This window comes from Macadamia integrifolia, chromosome 8 (assembly GCF_013358625.1).
Source record: "Macadamia integrifolia cultivar HAES 741 chromosome 8, SCU_Mint_v3, whole genome shotgun sequence".
Taxonomy (NCBI): domain Eukaryota; kingdom Viridiplantae; phylum Streptophyta; class Magnoliopsida; order Proteales; family Proteaceae; genus Macadamia; species Macadamia integrifolia.
The window spans coordinates 32906668-32929476 of NC_056564.1; the positions used below are offsets into that span (position 1 = coordinate 32906668).

Consider the following 22809-nt stretch of genomic DNA (forward strand, 5'->3'; position numbering starts at 1 on the left):
CATCCCCATGAGGAATTCCCAAAACATTTGAATTTTCACTCATTCTAGTATATAGGATTAGTCAATCAAATAATAGATAGTAAATGGGTAGAGTTTTAGAGAAGAGAGAGGGGTTTTAGCCTGTGGTAGATCACAACCTGGGTTGGGGCTTCGTTCTTCTTTGGCGTGGCATCTGCAAATAACCATAGAGCTGAGAGAGGCTTGCGGTGGAGAATTGTTCAACAATGAAAGGGAAGGCAACTTCCTTTGTTTTAGTTAAATGGTATAAGGGTCTGTTCACTATCCTTAAAAGGTAGTTTGGGAATTTAGGAGTTTTCCAACTCATGACATCATCATTAACTGGTGACTGAATAACAAACAAGGGCTAGTAATTTGTCTTTTTTTATTAAAAAGCAAGGGTAAAAGCTATTGGATATAGTCTGCTACAGACGGATCCATATCGGTATCAGATTGATGTTGACCTTGATTGATCGGATCACCAGTCCCAATTTTTAGAACCTTGATTAGCACACGTCTTTGTAGTTTTTAGTTGTTCATGTAAGCCTTTGCACCCTTCCATACAGGTTACATGGAATCGAGATCAGGATTGGTCCCAACGATTCTAATTTGGATCGATCTGGAATGATAGATCCTAGAAATGGTTTTTTAATTCCAAAATCCAAACGTCCATACAAGGATCAGAAAAGACGGATTGACCAAATTGGGATCAGCCTCAAATGATTTCAATCTAGGTTGGCCAATATAGTAGCCCTCTATAATAAATGATAATAAATGATAGTTTTCCTCCACCCATGGTGAAGAAAGAATCCCCTCACGATCATGGTTTAAGAACACAAAATTGATTTGGAATCGGCCTTTTAGATCGATCAGAATCGCATTGGGATCAGCTAAGATCGGATAGGTATACCCCTAGTTTTCATTTAAAAAAATGTTGTTTTCTTCTACTGTTTTACCCTTCATCCTTACCAACCCACTAATATGATATTGGCCAAAAATTAAGATCGGTCAACGCCGATACCAATCCGATTCCTTAAACTATGCTCATAAGAGGCATTTTAAGCTCCTGGTTAAACCCATGAATGGTATTAGTTACCATGAATAATATGGTGTGGGAGTTAAAGATGAACCCAAAGTTCAATCATAGGGTCAGATCACCAATGGCTTCCTTGATTTATGCAAATAAAGGAAAACTTTTGCAAATTTAAAAAAAATAAAAATATAGAAGGGTTCACCCTGAATCTAACCGCCATCAGTGCCCCCTACTCTATTTGATGCTATATGAAATACCCATCCCATATTAATGATGGATCCTCGTGTCCAGAAGACACATTTATGTAGATGTAGATTTTGTTGGCCGGTTACTAATTAGCCTAAAACCCCCCTTGTACACCAGGAAGTCCCACCACCTGCAACTTCATACTTTTTGGGATGAAAGCTATGGTATCAGAGTGGATTTTCATTGTATACTTCTCTCATATATGATGGATACTTGAGTCCAGAACACACATATGTGAATATAGGTTTCGCTGGGAGTTTAATTAGTCCCACACCGGCTACCACCTACCAGTCACAGGTTTAAGGTGAGAGTTTGGGAATTGTAGGCCCAATTTTGTTGTGGTTGATTGGCTTGATTCTATTAATGGAATCTAAGCATAGCCTTTGCAATTGAATGAGTTGCTACCTCTATAGTATTTACCACTCTTATTAGAGTAGTACTAGCTACCCCCTCTTTTGTTTGGCCACACTTGCTATTGTTTCCTTGGCCACAAAAAGCCATGGAGTCTTGTTGTTCATTATTTTGTTTACGCAAGTGGCAATAACACAATTGAAGATCGATGAGAAGTAACATCCCCATAGGCCGTGGGAAGAGTATAAGGTCTTAAATAGCTTAAATGAACCCACCATATTAGCCTAAATGAACCCACCATATTGTTGGTCTATCCTATTGAGCAATGCAATTATTTTTTATACATTGATTAAAAGTTTACAAATTGCAATCGCAATCACATCAAATCTTGAATTGCCACCATATTGTGGTCCTTTTGATCAATCTTGTGCTTGTCCCCCTCAGTCAGCTAGGTTCTCCTACATTGGCTCAAGTGTCTGGATGTTTTGGGTTGGTTCTATCCTTTTGTATCTCTTTAGTTTTGAAAAAGTATTCGCCTCCTTGACAGAAAACTTTGTACAAGGATTTGTTTCATTAAAGGCTGGAAATAGGCTAATTAGAGAGATATCTACTCATGTCACACTATATACCTACCTTGCTACTCTATACCACAACTTAAAGAAGCTCTGAAACACACAATGGCTTGAAAGAATTTGAAATCATAAGTGCTGAGAGGCGAGTGAAACTAGGAGCTGGGCAAGGTTTAGCTAGCACTCAAGGCTTCCTCCTTACAACTATATACAGGTCATCATAGTCAAGTTGTAAACTTGCAACTTTCATTTTAGCGCCTGGGGCTTATGAGGCAGTAGAGACTGCTTCTCATCTTGAGGAAATTCAAGTTGAGCAATGTCAACTAGGTTCAGAGGTTTTATTTTGTTCCACATAGTTGGTCACTTGGTTGTCTATGAAGATGCGTTAAATAATTGCCGCCATTGTAAGAAAGTGGATCATCAATTGAGCATGTGATGTGTGAAGAAGATTGATGATGCTTGTTTCAGATAACAATAGATCTCTCAGGATGAAGGGGTGCCTGGTGTGAACTATATTGAGGAAGAATGAGTTATCTTAGCCAAGAAAAAGGGTGAGTCGACTCTAGGGGCTAAACCAAATTCGGAAGTTTTGCCTTCAGTTGATAAGGATGTGCAGCTATCCATGCATGGAGATCCTAATGCAATCAATCCCTCCCCTAATAAAGGTGAGGTTGGTGTATTTTTGGGTGAGTAATCTCTTCTTGAAGGTGAATTTCAATTGCTAACGCCTCCCCCAATCGTGAGCTGGCGGTGGTTATTCATGATGGGGCGGGTTAGAAAAATAGGGTGTAGGTCCATTTAGATGGTTCAATAGCTGGGTCCAGGTTAGAGGAGGATGCAGACTTAGACAAGAATTAGGAGTACGAGATTTTGGCTAGGGAGGGAACATAACATTCTCTTGCCAACTACTTGGTTCGAATGGAACGTTTGCAGGAAGCTTATAAATAGAGTACCAGGCAGAGGCATGGGGAGCTTCATGATGGGATGGTGGAACCTATTCATACCTCTCAGGTATGCACTCATAGAGGCAAGAATATCAGGGGGGGGGGGGGGGGGGGGCGGCCAGCTTATTTTGATATTGCATCGTCTTCATGGCGATGTGTAGATATCTCTGGTTGGCGGCCTATTCCATTAGTGAGTCGTCCACTCTTGACGTCTCTCGTTTTTAGGGATGTAATGCGCGAGTCTCAAGTTTTATTTATGACTGCAAGTGGTCTTTCCCCTTAAGGCCGAGTACCATATCAGTGCTGCCCCTTTGAGTGAGACTAGAAAGGCCCAACAGAGTGCTATGTTTGAATTACTTTAGATGAACATTATTGAGTTGTAGTGATGGAGATGATTAACAAGGTTGGTCGTCCCATCATACAAAACGAAGGTAGGTGTCTTGAACTTTTTAAGGAGATTGGATTTTGGGAGTTCAATCTATAGGCAGTTATGTATGGGGAAGGTCAGCATGCCCGTTGCCAACTTTTCATACTGCTCACCTTCTCGTCCAACTCTCAAATGCGATGCTACAGATTTGTCTCCTTGTTGGGACGAATGACTTCCAAAGGGATAAGCTTGGTCCAAATAGCTCCAGAGCTTTGGGATCCCTCACAGGATCAGCATGCCCCATGTCCAGTCTCTTATCTTCTAAGTCACTCATAACCAGTTGCTTCTAGGAGGACTCCATTCCCGTGCTATCTCTTTAGGGTGTGGTGAGAACTATGACATCGGGGGACCTCTTCTCGCCCACAAAGTTGTTTCTTGACTCCGTGCTCCCTATCAAGGGACTGTGGGGACCTATTTCCTGAACGGCTTGCTCTCCTTGGTCTGACTCTCAGTAGTAGATTAACCCTGTTGACGTTTTTTCCCCCTCGATAGGTTGGTTCTATGAGTTTGGCTTTAGACCTGTGAAGTGGATTTCCTTGCTGATCCATGTGAAGTCCGCACTTCTGTCGCTCAGGATCCCCTATTTTTACCCTGTGAGTGCCTGCTAATAGCCCCCAATGGTCTGGAGAGCTGAGGATTTTGCTGATGGCACCCGTTAGGGGTCTCGTTTTCTTCATTTTCTCACTGATTGGCTTGCACGGGTTTCGTATGACATTTGTTTGGTCGATCGTGGGCCTTGTATGTTGCTAATTGGTCAATCAAACAGTAGGTGGTCCTCCTTCGAGCAAGGCTAATCTGAACTAGCAGAGAAACCTACAGAACATGTCATTGGTTTGTAACAATTGAATTTGCAGGTCATTTATCTGCGCATTAGTGGTCGGCACCTCAGGGTTCAATGGAGCAATCGGTGGAGGTGGAGGCAAGGCCCCTCCTACAAGTGGAACTTGACCAACTTGCAAGTGGTTTTATCCTTGCTCTGGATGAGATGAGTCCACATGGGGCGTTAGAGGAGGAAGATTCTCTATATTCACTTGTTCTATATGGTTTCCATATCCTCCTTAGCCTATTTGAGAGGTGGGAGGAGGAGGAGATATGGAATGCCGGCTATGTAGATTCATTTGTTTGTGCTGGTGGCTTGATTGGTAAGAGTTTCCCATCAATGACGCCAATTTGTTACTGTAAAAAATCGTCCTACTACACATAGGAGAAAACACGAGAGAGTGAGCGTCGAGCTGATCTGATGGGGTCCCTCTAATGCCTAAGTCAGATCTCTTTGCAAACAAAAATTTTAGTATAAATGGAAAAGTATTGATCCCTTGAAAGGGTGGCATACCTGGGTTTTTGTAGCTGGGGAATGGTGGTAACCAAAAGAGTTCCAATCTGGCATGCTTCCTAACGTTAGTAGGAATCTGTATACGACAAAAGTTATATTAGGAGAGTGAATCAGAACGCCGGGAGATCCACGTATCCCTCATATCCTGGGAGATTTCGAGAGATATCTTTCCTTCTAGCGAGGATTTGTTATCCTCTTGAGAATCCTTTCCTGATTAGGATAGGCCTTATTCTTGCTTGGAAGTCACGTACTGTACTAGGGGTGTCTTATGAGGGTGCATTCCATTGAGGGACCCCACAACCACTAAGTTCCAAGCGACTTGGATCTGGCGGTTCGATTATTGATTAACATATCCGAGTGACTAGGATTAGGTGACTCTATGGCCGACCCACTTATCTTAGGCACCCGACGGTGTGCTACTTATTGCTAGCCTTCAAGACATAGTCACTGACCAGCCATTTGGTCGTCACTCTAGGGCGCCCCTTAGCTACTATCCGTAGTTCAGTCGTGGTGCAGACACCCATGTTGGTCCATGTGGACTAATCGCTTGGTTACTAGTTCCCTTGTTGATGTCAATCGACCGAGTTGCATCCGGCCTAGGTAGCAGTTGTCTACCAGGAATGTGCGTTGGTCGGGGCTAAAAGGTTCGTGCAGGTTCGAAGTGAGACAATTTGTGCTTTCACATGCCTCATCATGTTCCCAATAGTGGTGTATTTTGCCATAACACCTGTTATTCAGTGATTTTGGTTTCCCCATCATATCCCTTCCCCTCCTTGTTATTACTTTTGTAGGAATTCTCTGAAGGACATAACCACCTCTTCCTTGGTTGTCTTTTTTCCCATTCATATCTAGAGTTGTCTCCTTTGTAAATGATGGTCTATCCCTCAAGCTATCTCCAACTTTGAGTGTGAATGGCAATGAATCAAAAGAACTTCAAAGGAAAGACTTGTATCAACTATCTCGAGAAGTGGATATTTTGTACCGCCATAAATATATATGTATATATATAGATATATCGAAAAAAATCTTAGAAAGTTCATATGGATATCTAGATGTAATCTTCACTGAAGTCAAAGCCAAATATGAAACTGGCCATCGAAAGGGCTATCTTGGTAACAACTTTTTTTTACGACCTCCTCATCTAGCTTAATTTGATTGGTAGGACAGTCCCTCAAACTCGTCCCCCTTGTCAAGGTTTGGTTCCTCATTTTCTTTTTCTTTCTCCCCTTCGAAGGGTGTTGTATATTTTTAGGTTCTTTGAATATGTTCATTTTTCACACAATAATAATAATAATAAATAAAAATAATAATAAAATAAATAAATAAATAAACCTTTAGAAAGGGATGCCAATGAATTTTGGTAGTTGATCATCAAATGGATTATGGAGGCAAATATTTGGTACTTTACGTAATGATAATAGAAGATGCAAATTAATTAACGACGACATTGGTGCGGAGAGCCACCAGTGCCACCAAACCCGAAGCTGTATTGCCAATAATCATCTTTATATGAATTATCATCTGCATAATAGCAACGAGTATCAGATCTTTGTATATAGGCATTATTGGGAACCTCTGGTGTGTAGGTTGCATCAAGGTCTATGACTCTTCTGAAGTAACAAGTTTCCTGATACCATCCATCCCTCCAAACACCGCTTCCCATCTGTGCGCTGTGTTGTTCTGAGTTTGGGCTGTACACTTGTCCTCCCCATCGAATATAGTCTGCTTCAATGGATAAATGACTAAATATATCGGCTGGCCAATAACCAATTAATTCTTCTTCATCACCAATTACGAAATTCCAAACTTTTGTGATGTTATGCTGTGTCAAGAAAGAAAAAATATAACCCAAACTCATTAAGAGATATCATTTTGGAACTTGGTAAAAATCTTATTTAAACTTTTCTTAAATAACTAAATCGGGAAAATCTTGTTTTCATCAAGATTGGTAACAACAAGATTATAACCTTACTTTTTTTACTTGTCTTATAACCAAAGTTTTTTACTATAATATTTAATGTTGGGCTAAAAAATATTTTTCAAAAAGTTGAAACTAATATAATATAGTTTCACAAGAAGATTTTTCTATTTACCTGGTACACTCCTAGTCTCACATCGAATTGCTCTCCCATGCTTTGTGATATGTTTGTGAAGACAAAGTCAAGCGGTACATTTGCATTGAAATGTACAAAACCCCCGCATAGTGTATTGAAGCAACCCGTTGTTAGATGATTGTCTTTCTGATGAAACATAAGAAGAAATGAAGATGCAAGTGTTCTATTTTTAACCAGTAAAAAATATTTTTTTTATTTTTCTATTTCAAAGATTAAGAATTTGAGAGAAAAATAAAGCGTTTAAGAACAAACCGTCCATGAAGTAAAAAGTCGAGTTTTGCTATCACCATATAAAGATGGGTCTACCTGTAAAATTCATTGAGAACTAAAATGAATGTCAAATAAGGTTAGGGATTTGCTTTTGTGTGTATATATATATATATATATATAGAGAGAGAGAGAGAGAGAGAGAGAGAGAGAGAGAGAGAGAGAGTATAGATTTCTTGTATATGATTTCAGAAGTGAGAACAATCAAATAACAGTTACATGTTGCCAAAACATTGATATTTTTAAACATCAAATAAGAGCAAGGATTGTCAGGATGTAGTCTACCTTTTTGTTTTTGGATAAATAATAATGGAATGGGGTGGGGTGGGGTGGGGTGAGGTGGGGCTGGGGCTGGGGCTGGGGCTGGGGGGGGGTTTCAATCATTACCTGGAAATAAATACGAGCCTCCATGCAATCTTAGGCCTTTTGTAGTGAGTTTTTTCACATGTATTGCTTTTGTTCGCTTAGATCCAAGCTCATCCACAATTATTAGGGTTTTTACGAAACCCTAGTTACCACACTTACTCACTCAAAGAGGGAGAGAGTGAGATAGGGGAAGAGAGTCACGATTTCTAGAGGAGGGAGAGAGTGAGAATTGTTCTCTCATGTCTCTCTCCTTGTTTTGGTTAGTTAGTCTCATGTATCCTTGGTCAACTAGAATCCCATATTAGTTAGTGTTTTAGAAACTTTCAACCAAGTCATAGATTTCCTATTTATAGCCAACAATTAAACAAAAAAAATAATTCTTATCATAATAGATAAGATCAAACTTATTAAGAAAATAAATAATATAGATTTTTTTTTTTGCCTAACATTAATAGGGGAAATTCAACTTCACAAGACTTCATTGCAGGTGATATTTTCTTCTTTTTAAACGGCTCCATCAGATATGTCAGACACTTTAATAACTTCCTTACAAAGTATCAGCAGTTCTCAGGTCAACAAATCAACCTCGAAAAGAGTAAACTTTTTCTAAGGAAGATGCCTCTGGATAGGAAGCAGCTCATCTCTGATACCCTTGGAATCTCCATCTGCAAATTACCCACAAAATACTTGGGGGTGGAAATTTTCAAGGGTAGGGTTACTCGTGAACCCCTCCTCCCTGTGATGGACAAAATTAAAGGGAGGATGGTTGGTTGGAAGGGGTGGAACTGGTTTGATCTGTTATATCTGGTATGCCTTCTCACAACTTCTTTGTGTATTGGTGACTTAGCTCCTTACTGAATACCATGGAGAGGTGGATGTGGAATTTCATTTGGAGTGGGGATCCTGAAATAGCCAAAGGAGTAACAATCAATTGGGACTCAATTTGAAAACCTAAACAGGAAGGTGGGCTTGGAATTAGACATTTGAGGGATTTCAACAAAGGTCTTCTCTATAAGCAAGTATGGAATATAGAGTACTCATCATCGGCCCTGAGCAATATTATTAAGGCTCGCTTTATGAGAAAAAATGGAGAGCTTAAGAAAGGGTATAAATCTTCCACGATTTGGCCAGGCCTTTGAAGAATGTGGTCTCTTGTCTCTAGCAAAGAGTGATGGGTGGTAGGTAATGAGGTGTCTATAAACTACTAGAAAGATGGATGGTTTGGCTCTGAATCTATCCAGGAAATTGTTGGTTTGAAAGAAGAGTTGTTTGTGTCTTCCTCCATGAAAGTTGCAGATTTTATGGATAATAATGAATGGAACTTCCCCACGGTTTCATCTTTTCTTCTTCAAAATATTTTCGCAACTGCTTCAACCATTAATATCCCAAGGGGAAACATAGAAAATAAATGTGTTTGGACCTCTCCACCTCTGGACAATTCAGTACTTCCTCTGCCTGGAATGATATCCGCCGCCTAAACCCCAAGGTCCCTTGGCATGATTTGGTCTGGATGAAAGGCCTCTCACCTTTGCAATCAACTTTTAGCTGGCGTCTATGTCACGGGAAGCTTCCTACTGATGACATCATTAGGAAAAAAGGCACCTCTTTGGCCTCCAAATGTGTCATGTGTGGCTTCCACTCTGAGCATCTCTTCTTAGATTGCAGTGTTTCTCGGACACTTTGGAACAATTTCTTGGGTTGTTTTGGGTTGATTTGGAAGGATCAAACGTCCATTACTGAGTTGATCTCCTGGTGGAAAAGAAAGCGAAGAATTCTGTCGGTAAAGGACCCTTGGGCGGCTGGCTTGATTATTGTGACTGACACTATCTGGCAAGAAAGGAATCCTCAATGGCATGGTGGTAAGAGTAGGGGCGCCTCTCTGCTGTTCAAAAAAATCCTGAGGATGATTAAGGAGTCAAATTTCACCTTAAAAGGGGTCATTCGGTCTTCATCCGATCTCCTTCGCTGCAGGAAACTGAGTTTGCAGGCAGCTCCAGGCAACCCTCCCTCCATTCTTGAAGTCATTTGGTGTAAGCCTCCCCACACCTGGTCCAAGTTAAACATCGATGGCAGCTCCATAGGGAATCCTGGTCGAGCAGGAGGTGGGGGCGTCATTCGAGACTCCCAAGGGAAAGTTATGTTCCCATTCAAGCTCTTCATTGGCATCAATATGAACTACTATGCAGAATTCATGAGTTTCCTTCATGGTATCTGCCATGCAATGGATCAAAGAATTACAAACTGGTGGATTGAAACTGACTCTGTGGTAGTGGTCATCATTGTTCAGGGTAAGTCTCTTCCTTGGTTCGCCCTTCAAGAGTGGCTCTCTCTATAGCACTACCTCAGCTCATCTCCTAGAAAATCTCTCATTGCTTCAGGGAAGCCAATCCTATTGCGGATTACCTTGCCAAATCAACTATAAAAATGGGACTCTTTGGAACCATGGAGGAATTTCCTTCTCATATTATTGAGGAAATTAGATGTGATTCTTTTTCCAAACCAAGATTTAGGTTCTGCAGATAGCTTTGGAGGACCCTGCTGATGGCAATGCCAAAGGTGGGTTCCTTTCTTTAGCTAAGGTTTTTTTATGTACTTTTATATTTTCTCTCTCCTTCATTTTAATACAATTCTGATTCTTAGCAAAAAAAAAAAAAGAATGGCTAAGGAACAAAGAGAAACACCAAGGAGGAACAGACAAGGAACAACAAAATGATCCAGAATGGCTACCTGAGAATGCTAATACCATGTAGTCACCTAAAATCGGTTCATGTGGGATGCGTTCTACCCGCTTGAGCTCATCAAAGCGGTCAAAATATATTTTCATGTAGGGTCCATTGGAGTTTTAAATTTTGTAGCAAGTGGATCCCAAGTTTTCCTACTCACATATAAAATTTCATTTCGAACATACTTTTTCGAGTAAAAAAAAAAACAAAACAAAAACAAAACAATAGAAAACAAAAAAACAAGAAATTAAAAAAAAAAAAAACAAAAAAACAAAAACAAATACAAAACAAAACCATGGGAGAGTCTGGTAGTGGTTGAAATTACGGTAGAGCATTGCAGTGAATAAAGAAATCTCTCTCTCAAATCTCTCTCTCTCTCTCTCTCTCTCTCTCTCTCTCTCTCTCTCTCTCTCTCTCTCTCTCTCTCATAATAAGAATTAGAAAATGTGCTTTTGTAAAACAAGAGCAGTGAACAAGTTGAGTGAACCGTTGGCAGCATATGATGTACAAGAACCTTATAACCAGTTACAAGGGAACAATAGAAAAATTTATTCATTGGTTAAACCCTAAGCCGATTCCAATATTGGAATCGACAAGAATCGCTCAGAATCACCAGAAACCCTAAAATTAATAATACTTTACTCTTACCCAAAACCTTAAACTAGTAGCTCAATCAAGGTCTCAACCACTTGTAAATTTGAAAAATATTAGACCTCAATCGTTAATTTTGAAAGAGGGATCCGATGATAGTAAAATCAAGTTAATCGGAGTTTCATAGAAAAAGATTCTATTTTGAGGACAATCATTGATGGACAAGAAATTTTTTAGGGGAATGTGGAAATTTGAAAACCCTAATTCTCAACGACCTAATTTTTTAAAGGAGGGTTGAAATCCGGTTAATCAGAGTTTCATGGAAAAATATTCTATTTTGTCCCATTCTTTCAATTGATTTGTTTTATTTTATTTCTTTTCATGTGTGTATTTTTCTTTTTCTTTTTTTTTGCTAACGGCAAGTATCCAGCCTTTGGCTTGATTAGTACCACGGGCCATACTGACTCCACAATCACATAGACTAAGTCATACTGGGGTTGAATGAGAACCATTCAACTTTCATTGTAAGTAATGAAGAATACTAACACACCGTGTGAGTGGTCCCAAAGAGGTAAGTGGAGTCGAACTTAGAACCACATGCTTCCTAAGTCGAAAGATCCTTTCATGTATGTGTATGAGTGTGAATAATTTCGATTTATTAACAAATAGGAAAAAAAAAATACAAAAACATGGTCTTATTATCCTATTATGTTATAACATACCAAGATAATGCATAGCTAGGTAGACATACCGTCCATCCAAACTGGATATAGTTTCGCTGATACAGAGGTCCACTTTCGATGGAAATCATAGCTGAACTAAATTCCTCAGGTTGAACCGCTGGATTGTACACATTAATATTGGCTCCAGCCCCATGGTACACCCTCCCTGGAGTCTTTATAGTTTCAAAGCCTGCAAACTAAGATTTTCTTTTCCTTTTCAAAAACACAATTCTGTCACCATCATGGTTTCAAGTATTGGTATCATATCAGCCGTATCATATCAGTATCATCTGAGACTTAAATCGATACTTGGCCAATCTGGATTAATTGTCGTATCATTTCAGGGATAAAACAGTTAAAAAAAATATACTTATTGTGAAAAAAGCAAAGGCAAAAGTGATTGATACGCACCAATCTTCATCGATACCGATAACTAAATCCTTGCTCACCATGAAAACATAGCCATTTATTTATATCGGTGAAAAAAACTGATTGTAGCCTACGTACCTCATGACCATCTCCTTGTTTTTGTGGATCAATAATTACAACATTTCTTTTGGAGAAAGATTTGATTAGGTCTTCTTTTGTCATCCTTCGGTTACTTTTGGAGATTGATTTGGCTCTTTTTAGGTCTTCTTTTGTCATCCTTCGGATGGGTACTGTTCCTTGAGGACACCCTTCCTTCAATCCAAATTTTGAAGGCTTACTTGCATACTCCTCTGGTATCTAAATAGAAATTTCATACATCGATTAGGCTTTTGATTTCATTTAATAAGATGAAGAAAAATTCAAAATATTTCCATTAATGTCTTCCAATGTTTTGATCTTCCACAAAGTTGGGGCTTATTGGATCTACCATGTGTCAAATAATTGTACTATCTTAATAAATAATAAGTTTATAGGGATTAAGATCTTCTCTAATGTGCAGGATGCCTAACACATACGGCATCTAGTGGCTGGGAGGATCTGGGCGCATGCCCTTATGTATTGTAGTGTGTGCCTGGATTCTCCCAATTGCGTTAGATGTCTTTCGTGCTGGAGAGAATCCGAACTCAGCTTATAGAGATTGTCCATTCTAAAAGGTTTTATGAGCATGCAAGTATGATTATGATAATTGCAATGCTGATTTGTTATCATTTACATTTCAATTTCAAGAAATTATTTTTGTTGCAGCTATCTAAAATATTTCAAGACTATTGGTAGTTAAATTTTTTTGTATAGAGTCTATTAATTTTTTTTTTTGAATAGAGTCCCTATATTTGCTTTGAAGAGAGCGATGGTGGCAAAATAAAGTGATTTTTTGTTTGCTAAAAGGATGAAAATTTCATTAAAAAAGGAAAAGAAATACAGAAAAAGGCGAAGGAAATGGATTTTTAACCCCCACCTTCGGCATTGCCATCTGCAGAGGGGAAAAATCCAATATTAATCAAACCTATATCTAGGTCTAGAATCAGCGTCATGACTGATCTCATCCCTTATATGATTGGGAAAAATTACATTCCTTTCTGTTAACCTTTTCTTAGCAGCTTCCTTAGCTAGAAAGTCAGCAATGCAGTAAAGTGATTTTACTCTCATTTCTTTTGAAAATGTAATCACACATTTACCCTTGTCACTAACACATGATCATCAAAGTGGAATGCATAATAGAATTGAAATTGATTCACACTTCAATATTGAAACAGGTCTTCAGCTATTTTCAAATGAAATTGATTTCAATTTCTCATAAATAAGGTGAAACTAAAACAACAGACACCATAAATTCAATTTATGATCTCATGAAATGGAAAATAGAAATCATACCAAAAAAAATCTTGTAGCTTATGTCAGTCTTATGGAAGGATCATCTTGTCATTGGACCATGACCCATTTTGTAAGTTAATTTTCTATCTATGTATTCTCAAACTTTCATCTATTTTTCTCATATGATGATTATAAATAAATCTTCATCTTCTTCATGGAACTTTTAACTCTGGTTAATTTCACTACTAAGAAAGAAATCAGAAATACTAAACCTGGATTTTGTGATCTTTGAGTAAAGGATGATCAAAGGCAGGTTGCTTGTAAATATCCACACAATTGTAAACGTCTCCATATTCAGTCTGTAAAAAACATTAACTTCGGTTAGATACTATTTTAACTATAGGCAAAAAAAAAAGAAAAGAACATTGCCTGCTAGTGTGGATCTACGTCCAAACACAAACGGGTATATTTGAGATTGACATTTGAGATAAATTCACACACAAACAATTTGTTTATCACATATGAGTTGGTCATTCGAACATCGGATAGATGGATAATTCCTTGGGTAACTTATTCCTTGGGCTCAGCTTCAGCCCTTGTTTTTTTTAAAGGGTTGTTGTGCTTTAAGAACATTCTATTGGCACCTTAGAGTGTCCTATCTAGCTAAAGACATAGACTACATGTTCAAAGTATTTAGGTTTCAAAAAATATTTCAATTTATAAAAGAAGTCGATGAGAAACCTATCCTTGCAAAGGAAATCTCAGCTTGCAGAAATCTTGGGGTTCTCTTTTAGCACCTTCCCTTGGTGATATTGTTAGGTTGTTTAGGGTTTCATAAGGACCTTAATTGGTTCCACTACAGACAAGTAGAACACATTATCGAATTAAAATATAAATGATTGAATTGTACCTTTCACCTAGTATGCTGAGGGCGACCGACATCGTTGTTCACAATTTCCCTCTTTTAGCTATAGATCTTGTACCACCACTTAGATCCCCTTAGTTCTCTCACTTTAGTGGTAAAGTGGAGAAGAGTGAATAATGGTTGTAGGGACCCAAAACTCAGTACTTATAATATTGTCCTGTGCCCAAATCTCTAAACCACAATGGGTTAGACCAAGCAAATCCCTAACCTGAGAGTGGATCGAATCAATTCATGCAATTTGACTCTCTCCCATTTAATCAATCCGAATGATTAATTAAACCCATAAATCCAATAGTTATATCTTTGAGTTGATACGTTCAAAGGAAGTGCGTAAAAGGATCTTAACCTCCCCTTGGTGGATAATTTTAAAGCTAATTTATCAGGATGGAAAGGGAGGCTTATGCCTTTTGCAGGACGGGTTCAACTTGTTAGACATTTATTTATAGCTTGTCAGTACCAAATGTTTCTCTACATTGGTGATCATCGTTGATAATTCATTTGATGGAGGCTTAGATGAGGAACTTTTACATGGTTTGGTGATCCAAAGACATCTAAGAGTGTGACTATCATCAAAAGGGAAGTAATTTGAAAACCATGAGTTAAATGTAGTCTTGCTATTGATCGGCTTTGTGAGATTAATAAGTCTTCTTGAGAAATTGGCTTGGTCAATTAAATGTGATCCGTTAATTTTTATTGCTATATGAGAGCTCGATACTTGACGAGTGATGGTTCTCTTGAAACTTTTATTCTATCTTCTTCAATTTGGCCAAGTGTGAGGAAAGTTTGGGACTTAATGTTTTCTCAAGAGAGGTGGATTATTGGAGATGGTTCTGACTGACTAGCATATGAGTCTCCTTTTCTTGGAAACTCTCTAGCCAGCTTCCCTTGTGCAAATCCATTTCGCAAGTAGAATCCCATCGTATAAGGAATGCATATCAATATGTGATATTGCACACTTACTGAATATCTACTTTCTTAATTGTATAGATCAACTAATGATATACAGGAGATCTCCTAAAATTTCTCGGATCGTTTGGATTGGTAGAAGACAAAGTGGTCAGCTGAAAATATTGATTAACGATTTTCCCAAGCCAAAATTTAGTATTTTTCACTGAGTATGTTGGGACCATAACTTTTGACTCCGTTTGAGTTATGTGAGGCAAACACCATTTTGGAAATGACAGATAAAACTTTACAATCGTTTAATGACCTATAAACACTTTCAGGGTGAACAGAGCATGTTAAATTTAGTCACATAAATTAGAGTGTTTTCTAGTTTCCTATTATTTTATGTTTTTATCTAGTTTCCAATTTTTTATGTTTTTACCCTTCCGTATAAGTTGACCTAGGCATATAAGGTATCTTTGGGATATCATTAAGGTTAACTTCAGTTTTGTATCAAAGCTGTCGTTTTATTCTTCTTCCTCTCTGGAACTATGGTTTCAATTATCTTGTAGATTTGAGGGTTCATAAATATTAGAACAATATCTAACAAACACGTTGCAGTTGATGTCGCACTATCAACTTTGTCAATTAGGGTTCTCAACTTTGTACTATATATTTTCTTATTGAAAAACAAATCAATGACAAAAAACTAGAACTCTGACATGGTATCAGAGCCCTTGGCTCACGCACCTCCTCCTCTCTCACTGAATCCTAGTCCGGTTCTCTCCTCTACCCGACTATAGTTCTTCCTTCTTCTCCTTTCCTCCCTCACATGCGCATACCATATAGTCCCTTATGCTTTTCTTCATTAACACAATAAAGACTAACCTACCACCCTCCATCACCTATAACCTCTCCATTGATTATCTATCGGTGCCCATCATCACCGTCCCAACCTCTTAACTCAGTTTGAATGTTGCACATCACTAACTGTGAAGAAAACTACCTCCTATGGAAGGCACAAATCAATCACTTTCTCAAGGTTCAATGCCTCTTTTCACTTTGTTACTAGTTCTCATTCTTGTCCAACTGATGATGTCACTGTTCTCTAATGACAAAGATGCAAGCTTTATGAACTTACTTATAGTGTCTTATTTTGAAGATGCTTTACCTTTCATTATTGAAGCTGGCAAGCAAGGACATCAGGGACTCTCCTGTGACTACATTTGGCTCTGCTTCTACTACCCATTTGATGATTCCTCTGTTGTTTTATGGTTGTCCTTGTTGGCAACTCGGCCACGTGGCGGTGATGACGTGGTCAGTTTGGGTGACGTGGATGAAAATGATGACATGACAGTATCCAGTGTCACCGATGAGATAACATAGCAGCTTGGTATGCATGGAGTGGTTTAATACATCATTAATAGGTGGTGCGGGTTTCTGGGTCAAAACTGGCAAAATTGGCCTATTTACGATCGAGGGCATTTTTGGCAATGAAAATGACATTTTTGGAAGATCGGTTCTTCATGAAAAATATAGATTGTAATTTTCCTAGTCCAGTGCATTTGATTTCGTCACATTCCGATACCGTATGAAGAAGTTACGACATTTATGGCAGTCAATGGTAGTTTCGGCATTGAAGATGAATTTTTTAAAGGAAGTGTTCTACATGTAACAATACGACAAAAATACAATCTTTCCAACGGTTCTGATTTCATTGCATTCCGATTCCGTATGAGAAAGATACGTCATTGGAAAGGTGTAGGGGTATTTTGGTCTTTTTACATGGATGATTCAGATGATTGAGTCTTCTGAAAAGTCGTAGAGCATCCAGTTACGATTCCAAGGCACTTCGTTTCATCTCGATCGGATATCGTATGAAAAAGTTATAAGCGTTTCCGTAAAGTCGGTTCGAAAATCCAAACCGAAAATCCATCAGTTGCTCTCGGTGTTGGGTGGATTTTTCGGAATTTATTTTTGAAATTCGAAGGGCTTTTGTGTAATTTAAAGATTTTGAAGGTCTGAGTTGCAAGGGGTCTTTAAGCACTGAAACATATGGAGGCAGGGGCTTGATTGTAATAAAGAGGAGTCAAGGGAAGTGAAATGGACGGCCAAGATTCGACCACGTAGGCTTGATGCCCATCCAAAGGCTGCTGAGATTTTGGTGTGATATGGACGAGATAGATGCTTGCGCGTGGGATTTGATTGGTTAGATGCATAATTCTTGATGCACTGGCGCTACACTATATCAAGGTATGTTATTGTGTTTCGCGCGTGTATAGAAAGTATAAAAAGGATTCCGATCTTAATGATCTCATGAAATCTGATTAAAGCCATTATGGAAGATTCGGATCCAACGGTCAATATGCATTTTCACTTTTGTGAGTGGGAGACAAGCTCCCTTAAAATCCGGAAAAGCAACCAATCATAGATCGACAACACTTCTGACGATGTCAGCGCCTACGTCATGATGACGTCATCGAGATTCAAATCTAACGGTTTGGATCTGTTGTCCGTTGGTTTAATCGGACGGCTTGGATTATAAGATCTCTTATATGAGATCTACGGTCAGATCTCGCCCCTGTTGCGCGCGCCGCCGGTGTAGCCTACGCCACCCGTACGAAGATTCCATTTCGGGCTATCTCATTGCTCCAACTTCAAAAGGTCATATCTCCCTCATTTTAAGTCGGATTTGAGTGATTCAAGTTGGAGATTCTTCATCTCTCCGAGCTCTACACATTTGAGGGAAGAAATCAGGCAGAGAGGTTGCTGAGGTGGTCGGAAAAACGAGTTGAAGCTCTTGGAAGGCTAAATGTTTGAATGAAACACTTCCATCCTCTTGCACTTCATCCATAGCCACCATTAGAGGCTTAGGAAGCTGCTGGAAACCAAGGTAGCAAGTCCTATTGGTTGTTGCCAAGAGAAAAGAAAAGAAAATAGAAGAGAAGAGAAGAAGAGGGAAATAGAGAAGAAGTTTTTTCCTCTCTTTGTGTGTGTGTGAATGTGAATGTGAATGCCATTGTTACTCCATGAAAGTAAAGACAAGGAGAAAAGAAAGAAGAAGAAGAAGAACCTAGAATTTGGTTCTTGTGAGTTGCTTCAAGAAACCCAAGTGCCAACCGGGGTTGAAGCATTGGCGGCACCGAGACAACGTGATTGTGGTCCGCATCAAGTGGAGATCGACATTATTGCATCTCCGACGGTTACTCCTTGCCAAGGTAACCTCACTTTTGCCAAATTTCCATTATTATAAATCATTGTAGGCAAGATGTTTGATAAAATGCCTAAGTGATAGTTGTAGTCTATTTGGGGGAAATTTGCATGTATGAGTGCTTCACTATAGGGCATTGTTATAAGCCCAACTTTATTTTATTCGTGTTCAGTGGGTGCTGGACACAGGGGCTATGTGTTCCTTGGTAGGTACAACTACCTAAACCTATTTGCCGTGGGTGCGGCCTCTCAGATCATTCTGAGAAAACTAGGGTGAAGATCTAGCCATTGTATGTCATTGGTGGAAACTGGGAATGTGTTCCCTTGGCTGTGGGTGCAGTCATAATTAGTATTGAGTAAATGCTGAGCCCGACAGTGGGCATTACTCCGTGCATGTAGGCAACTGGCCGAAGCACGTATTTCTTGTGTTGTGGATGTGTATGCTCGTATTTGTATTGTGGATTGGAGTGCTTGGCTGCAGAATGGGTGTGTACATCTGGTAGACCTGACCACTTGGTGGTGCAGTGTGGATGTGCATACGACTGTGTATGTATGTGACTGTGATTACTGTGTGAGGTTTATAAGACAGCTCTGGGCAGCAATACATGTTATGTGAGTAAGTTTCATGCAACAGTAAGAATGGTCAGTAGTATACATAGCAGCTCTGGGCAGCATCAATAGACTATGCTATTGAAGTGAAAATAGTGATTGCCACATCAGGGGTACAGTTGGAAAGTGAAAAAATATTTGGCACACTGATTCACCCCCCCTCTCAGTGTCAATCGGGACCCAACATCCTCCTCTTGGCCTTTAGGACCTCACTCAAAAATCCTAATGAATCGGCCTCCCAGCTCCTTTAAAGTGCCAAGACTATTGCAGATGAGTTAGTGGCTACTGATTGGCCCAGTTATATTGAAGATTTAAACATTCATGTGTTCTGATCTTTGCACCAGGAACTGCAACTATTTTCCTTATACTTCTTGGCTATGGGAAACCCATCTCCTACACAGATCTCTATGGTTTTCTTGTCAGTTAATGAGTTTTCACATACCAACTCCATCAAAATTTGAACAATCAGTTCTCATAAATTGACAACTCTATTAAAAAGATGCCCCTTCTCCTTGTTCTCATGCCCCTGACTTCTTCTCTTCTAGCCGTAGTAAGGGTAGGGCGGTGATGTGGGACTAAAATTTGTACACCCTCATTGATCTCCCAAACCCCCTGGTACTGGCCGTATTCTTGGTGGGGACTCCTCACCGATCTCCCAGGCGGGTTTGATACTTGCCGTATTCTTGGGTCTTACAAACTTCCCCCCTTTAGGCATAGCGTCCCCGCTGTGGCCCCACATGCTATCGGGGTCTGCTCTGATACCATTTGTAATGCCCTCGCCCCATTAACCTTGCACAATATTGTCTTCTTTGGCCCATGAGCCTCTTGGCTTTAAAACACATTGTGCCATGTTAAAGAAGCTAGAGGTTATTAACTAGTCCAAGAATTTCTCCCTATGCAATGTGGGACTAAAGTTCGCACACCCTCACTGATCTCCCAAACCCCCTGGTATTGGCCATATTCTTAGTGGGGACACCTCACCGATCTCCCAGGCGAGTTCGATACTTACCGTATTCTTGGGTCTTACACCCTAACCCACCATTCTTCTCATCTCCCCACACCTCCACTGCATTAACATGGTACAATGATATGGGTGCCTCCCACTAAGATACCCCAGACTCACAGTATTTGTCCTCCTTTGATGATAATAATTGACACGATTAACTTCACATTGGCAACGGTAAGGGCTTACCAATTTCTCTTATAGGTTCTACTTCTCTTCCTTCTCCCTCCTCTCCTTCCCTTTCTTTTCAATTGTTTTTTTGTTTTACATGTTCCAAATGCATGCTTTTTGTTCAAAAATTTGCAAGAAATATTGTGCTATTTTAATTTCATCGCCCTCACTTTTTTTTGAAGGATCAAGTCACTAAGTCAATAATGTTGTTCTATCCAAGTGTTGGGGGCCTTTACACACTATTCTTCATCCGGTTCTTCTCCGTCTGCCAATGTAGCCGAACATACTTCTCTTGATGATTGGCATCATCATCTAGGCCGTCCCTTACCTAAAACCAATTCAAGAAGTTCGTTTCCTTTAGATCTTATATATAGTGATGTTTGGGGACCATCCCCTACGCCATATTTAGCTGGGTATTATTATTTTTGTAATCTTCATTGATGACAATACAAAGTTTTTTTTTTGTTTTATGATCTAATTCATTTGTTAGGGACCATCTCCTATTTCCTCTGCATCTTTTCTTTGCAAGCTGTACTAGGACATTAAATCGTATTCATCTTTCTTAGGTTCTATCATAAGAGCCATGCAAATATCTTGCAGCTGGTGGTTTAGTTAGAAAGTCATAAAAGTCATCTTTGATTTTGCCTGAAATCGATAAGGTATGGGACTTTGTTTCAACAAATGAATTGTGGATTATTGATAATGGGAATTCCATTAAATTTTAGCTTGAAAAGTGGCTGGGAGAGAAGTCTACTACTGAATCTTCTTTATGGGAGTCATTGCCTACAGTTGCCACTCCATTGCTGAAAATATTTTTGAAAATGCAATGGATATCATGATTCCTTCTCATCTTGTTCCTGATCTTAGTATTTTGATGCTTCTCATATCGGATCTTTCATTGTCAAATCTCCTTGGGAATGTATCCGTAAGAAGGTGTTAAAGCTTCCATCTTAAAACCAATTGGTTTGAAGTGAGGTGGTCTCTTGTGGCTCTTATACATGATCGTCGAGTCACCCACATTCAATGTGGAGACTAAGTCTCTGCGTTATTCTTTTGTTTGATCAAAATAACACTAGCCTAGACATTCTATCTTTGGATGGAAATTTTTTCATATGAAGCTCCCTACAAGATTTTATATCCAAGAAGGGAGTGCAGTTGGCGATCCTCCTGGGTGTTTCTCTAAGTACTTGGGAATTTCTGTAAATTTGTTGCGGAATTTCAGGTTTCTATGGAAGGGCTGAAATTAGCAAAGGACTGGGGTTTCTCTAAAATCGGGAAAGAATGCGACCAAGGTTGTTGTATTATGTATATCATCTCAATCAATTACTTGGATATTTTTCTAGTAGTGTTTCTTCTAGCATTTTTTTGTATGTTACATGGAGAATATCTAACCTGATCCATATTTTGCCCAATCTTAAATAATTTGGAATGCTTGAAAACGACCAAGATTCTGTTTTGTGGAATATATATATATAATAAACAATAAAAAAAATAGAATTTAAGGATATGATAATTGGTTACTAGGTTAATAGGCGGTGTTATTTGGTCATTTCAAAATAACAAGGGAGAAGAAGGGGTAAGAGGTCACACGTAAAAAGTCATGGTGTAAATGGATCTCTAAAAGGATTCGCGTTTTCTGTAATCATCTAAGACGACTAGGGCTTCTCCAATGTATTAATATGACTCTACAATTGTACAATGAATCTATTAAGAATGACAACGTCTAATAGGGTATTCTATCATTAGACTTAATTCTGTCCTTTTGAGTTCTTAATTTATGGTTTTATTCTCATAAAAAAAAATACAGATTTAATAATGAACAAAAAATTGATCAAACCGAAATGATTGGATAAAATAAAAAAACTATACCTTGATTGTTTTGATGGCAGGCTTGTTTAGGATACTAAGTTGTCTTTCAAATTCTATATCTTCTTCTTCTTCAGATATTCTTGTCCTCCCTTCTTCTTCCTCACCATTTATACATGTAAAAGTTGTCAATAAAATGACTGCTAGCATGGTTGTTCTGAAAGCTCCAAAGGCCATGTCAACCGAACTTCTTTTCATTTTCCTTCCGTTGAGAATATTTGATTTGGTCATTATATGATCTGTTGCATTCATCTCACAAAAGGTCATTTTAAACTATCACAAAGCATACCGTTAGCTAAAATACAAGGAAGGTAAGGAAAATGAAATTTGTTTAAAAAATAAAAACTTATGCAATCAAGATTCTGTAACTTACAAAATATTTTGCTATATTTTTTTGTATGTATCTATCAGGGGTGCAATAGGGCCGGATTGGGCCGGGTTTCTTAAAACCCCTAGCCCAACCCTGAGTCCTCTTAATTGGGCTCAAACCCGCTCTAAACCTGACTCAAGGCAGCAAAACTTCAACCTAGGCCCAACCCTTTAGGGTTTAACCCAACCCTTACCCGCCCTGATTGGCCTTGATTTTTTAGGGTCGGGCCGTGATATCCCTGATTAACCCTGACCCTAACCTTGATTGACCCTGGTTTGTCATCAAGGGCAGGGTATACCCTGATCCTGGCCATGCAAAATATGAAATAACTAAAAAAAAAAAAAACA

At 39.0% G+C, this 22809-nt stretch overlaps 1 protein-coding gene and 1 pseudogene across 1 annotated transcript in view; both read right to left on the bottom strand.

Annotated features, from left to right (window-relative positions):
• LOC122086904 overlaps nucleotides 1-3811 on the bottom strand; it is a 12810-nt pseudogene extending 8999 nt beyond the window's left edge.
• A 2387-nt stretch (nucleotides 3812-6198) lies between these two features.
• LOC122085486 overlaps nucleotides 6199-22809 on the bottom strand; it is a 22231-nt gene continuing 5620 nt past the window's right edge. Inside the window, exons 2-8 of the mRNA XM_042653939.1 lie at nucleotides 22096-22331; nucleotides 13696-13782; nucleotides 12191-12409; nucleotides 11713-11880; nucleotides 7267-7320; nucleotides 6994-7140; nucleotides 6199-6722 (exon numbers count right to left, since the gene is read on the bottom strand). Coding sequence (XP_042509873.1) covers nucleotides 6336-6722; nucleotides 6994-7140; nucleotides 7267-7320; nucleotides 11713-11880; nucleotides 12191-12409; nucleotides 13696-13782; nucleotides 22096-22323 — 1290 coding nt within the window. The 5' untranslated portion in view covers nucleotides 22324-22331 and the 3' untranslated portion in view covers nucleotides 6199-6335. The remainder of the gene's footprint in view (nucleotides 6723-6993; nucleotides 7141-7266; nucleotides 7321-11712; nucleotides 11881-12190; nucleotides 12410-13695; nucleotides 13783-22095; nucleotides 22332-22809) is intronic.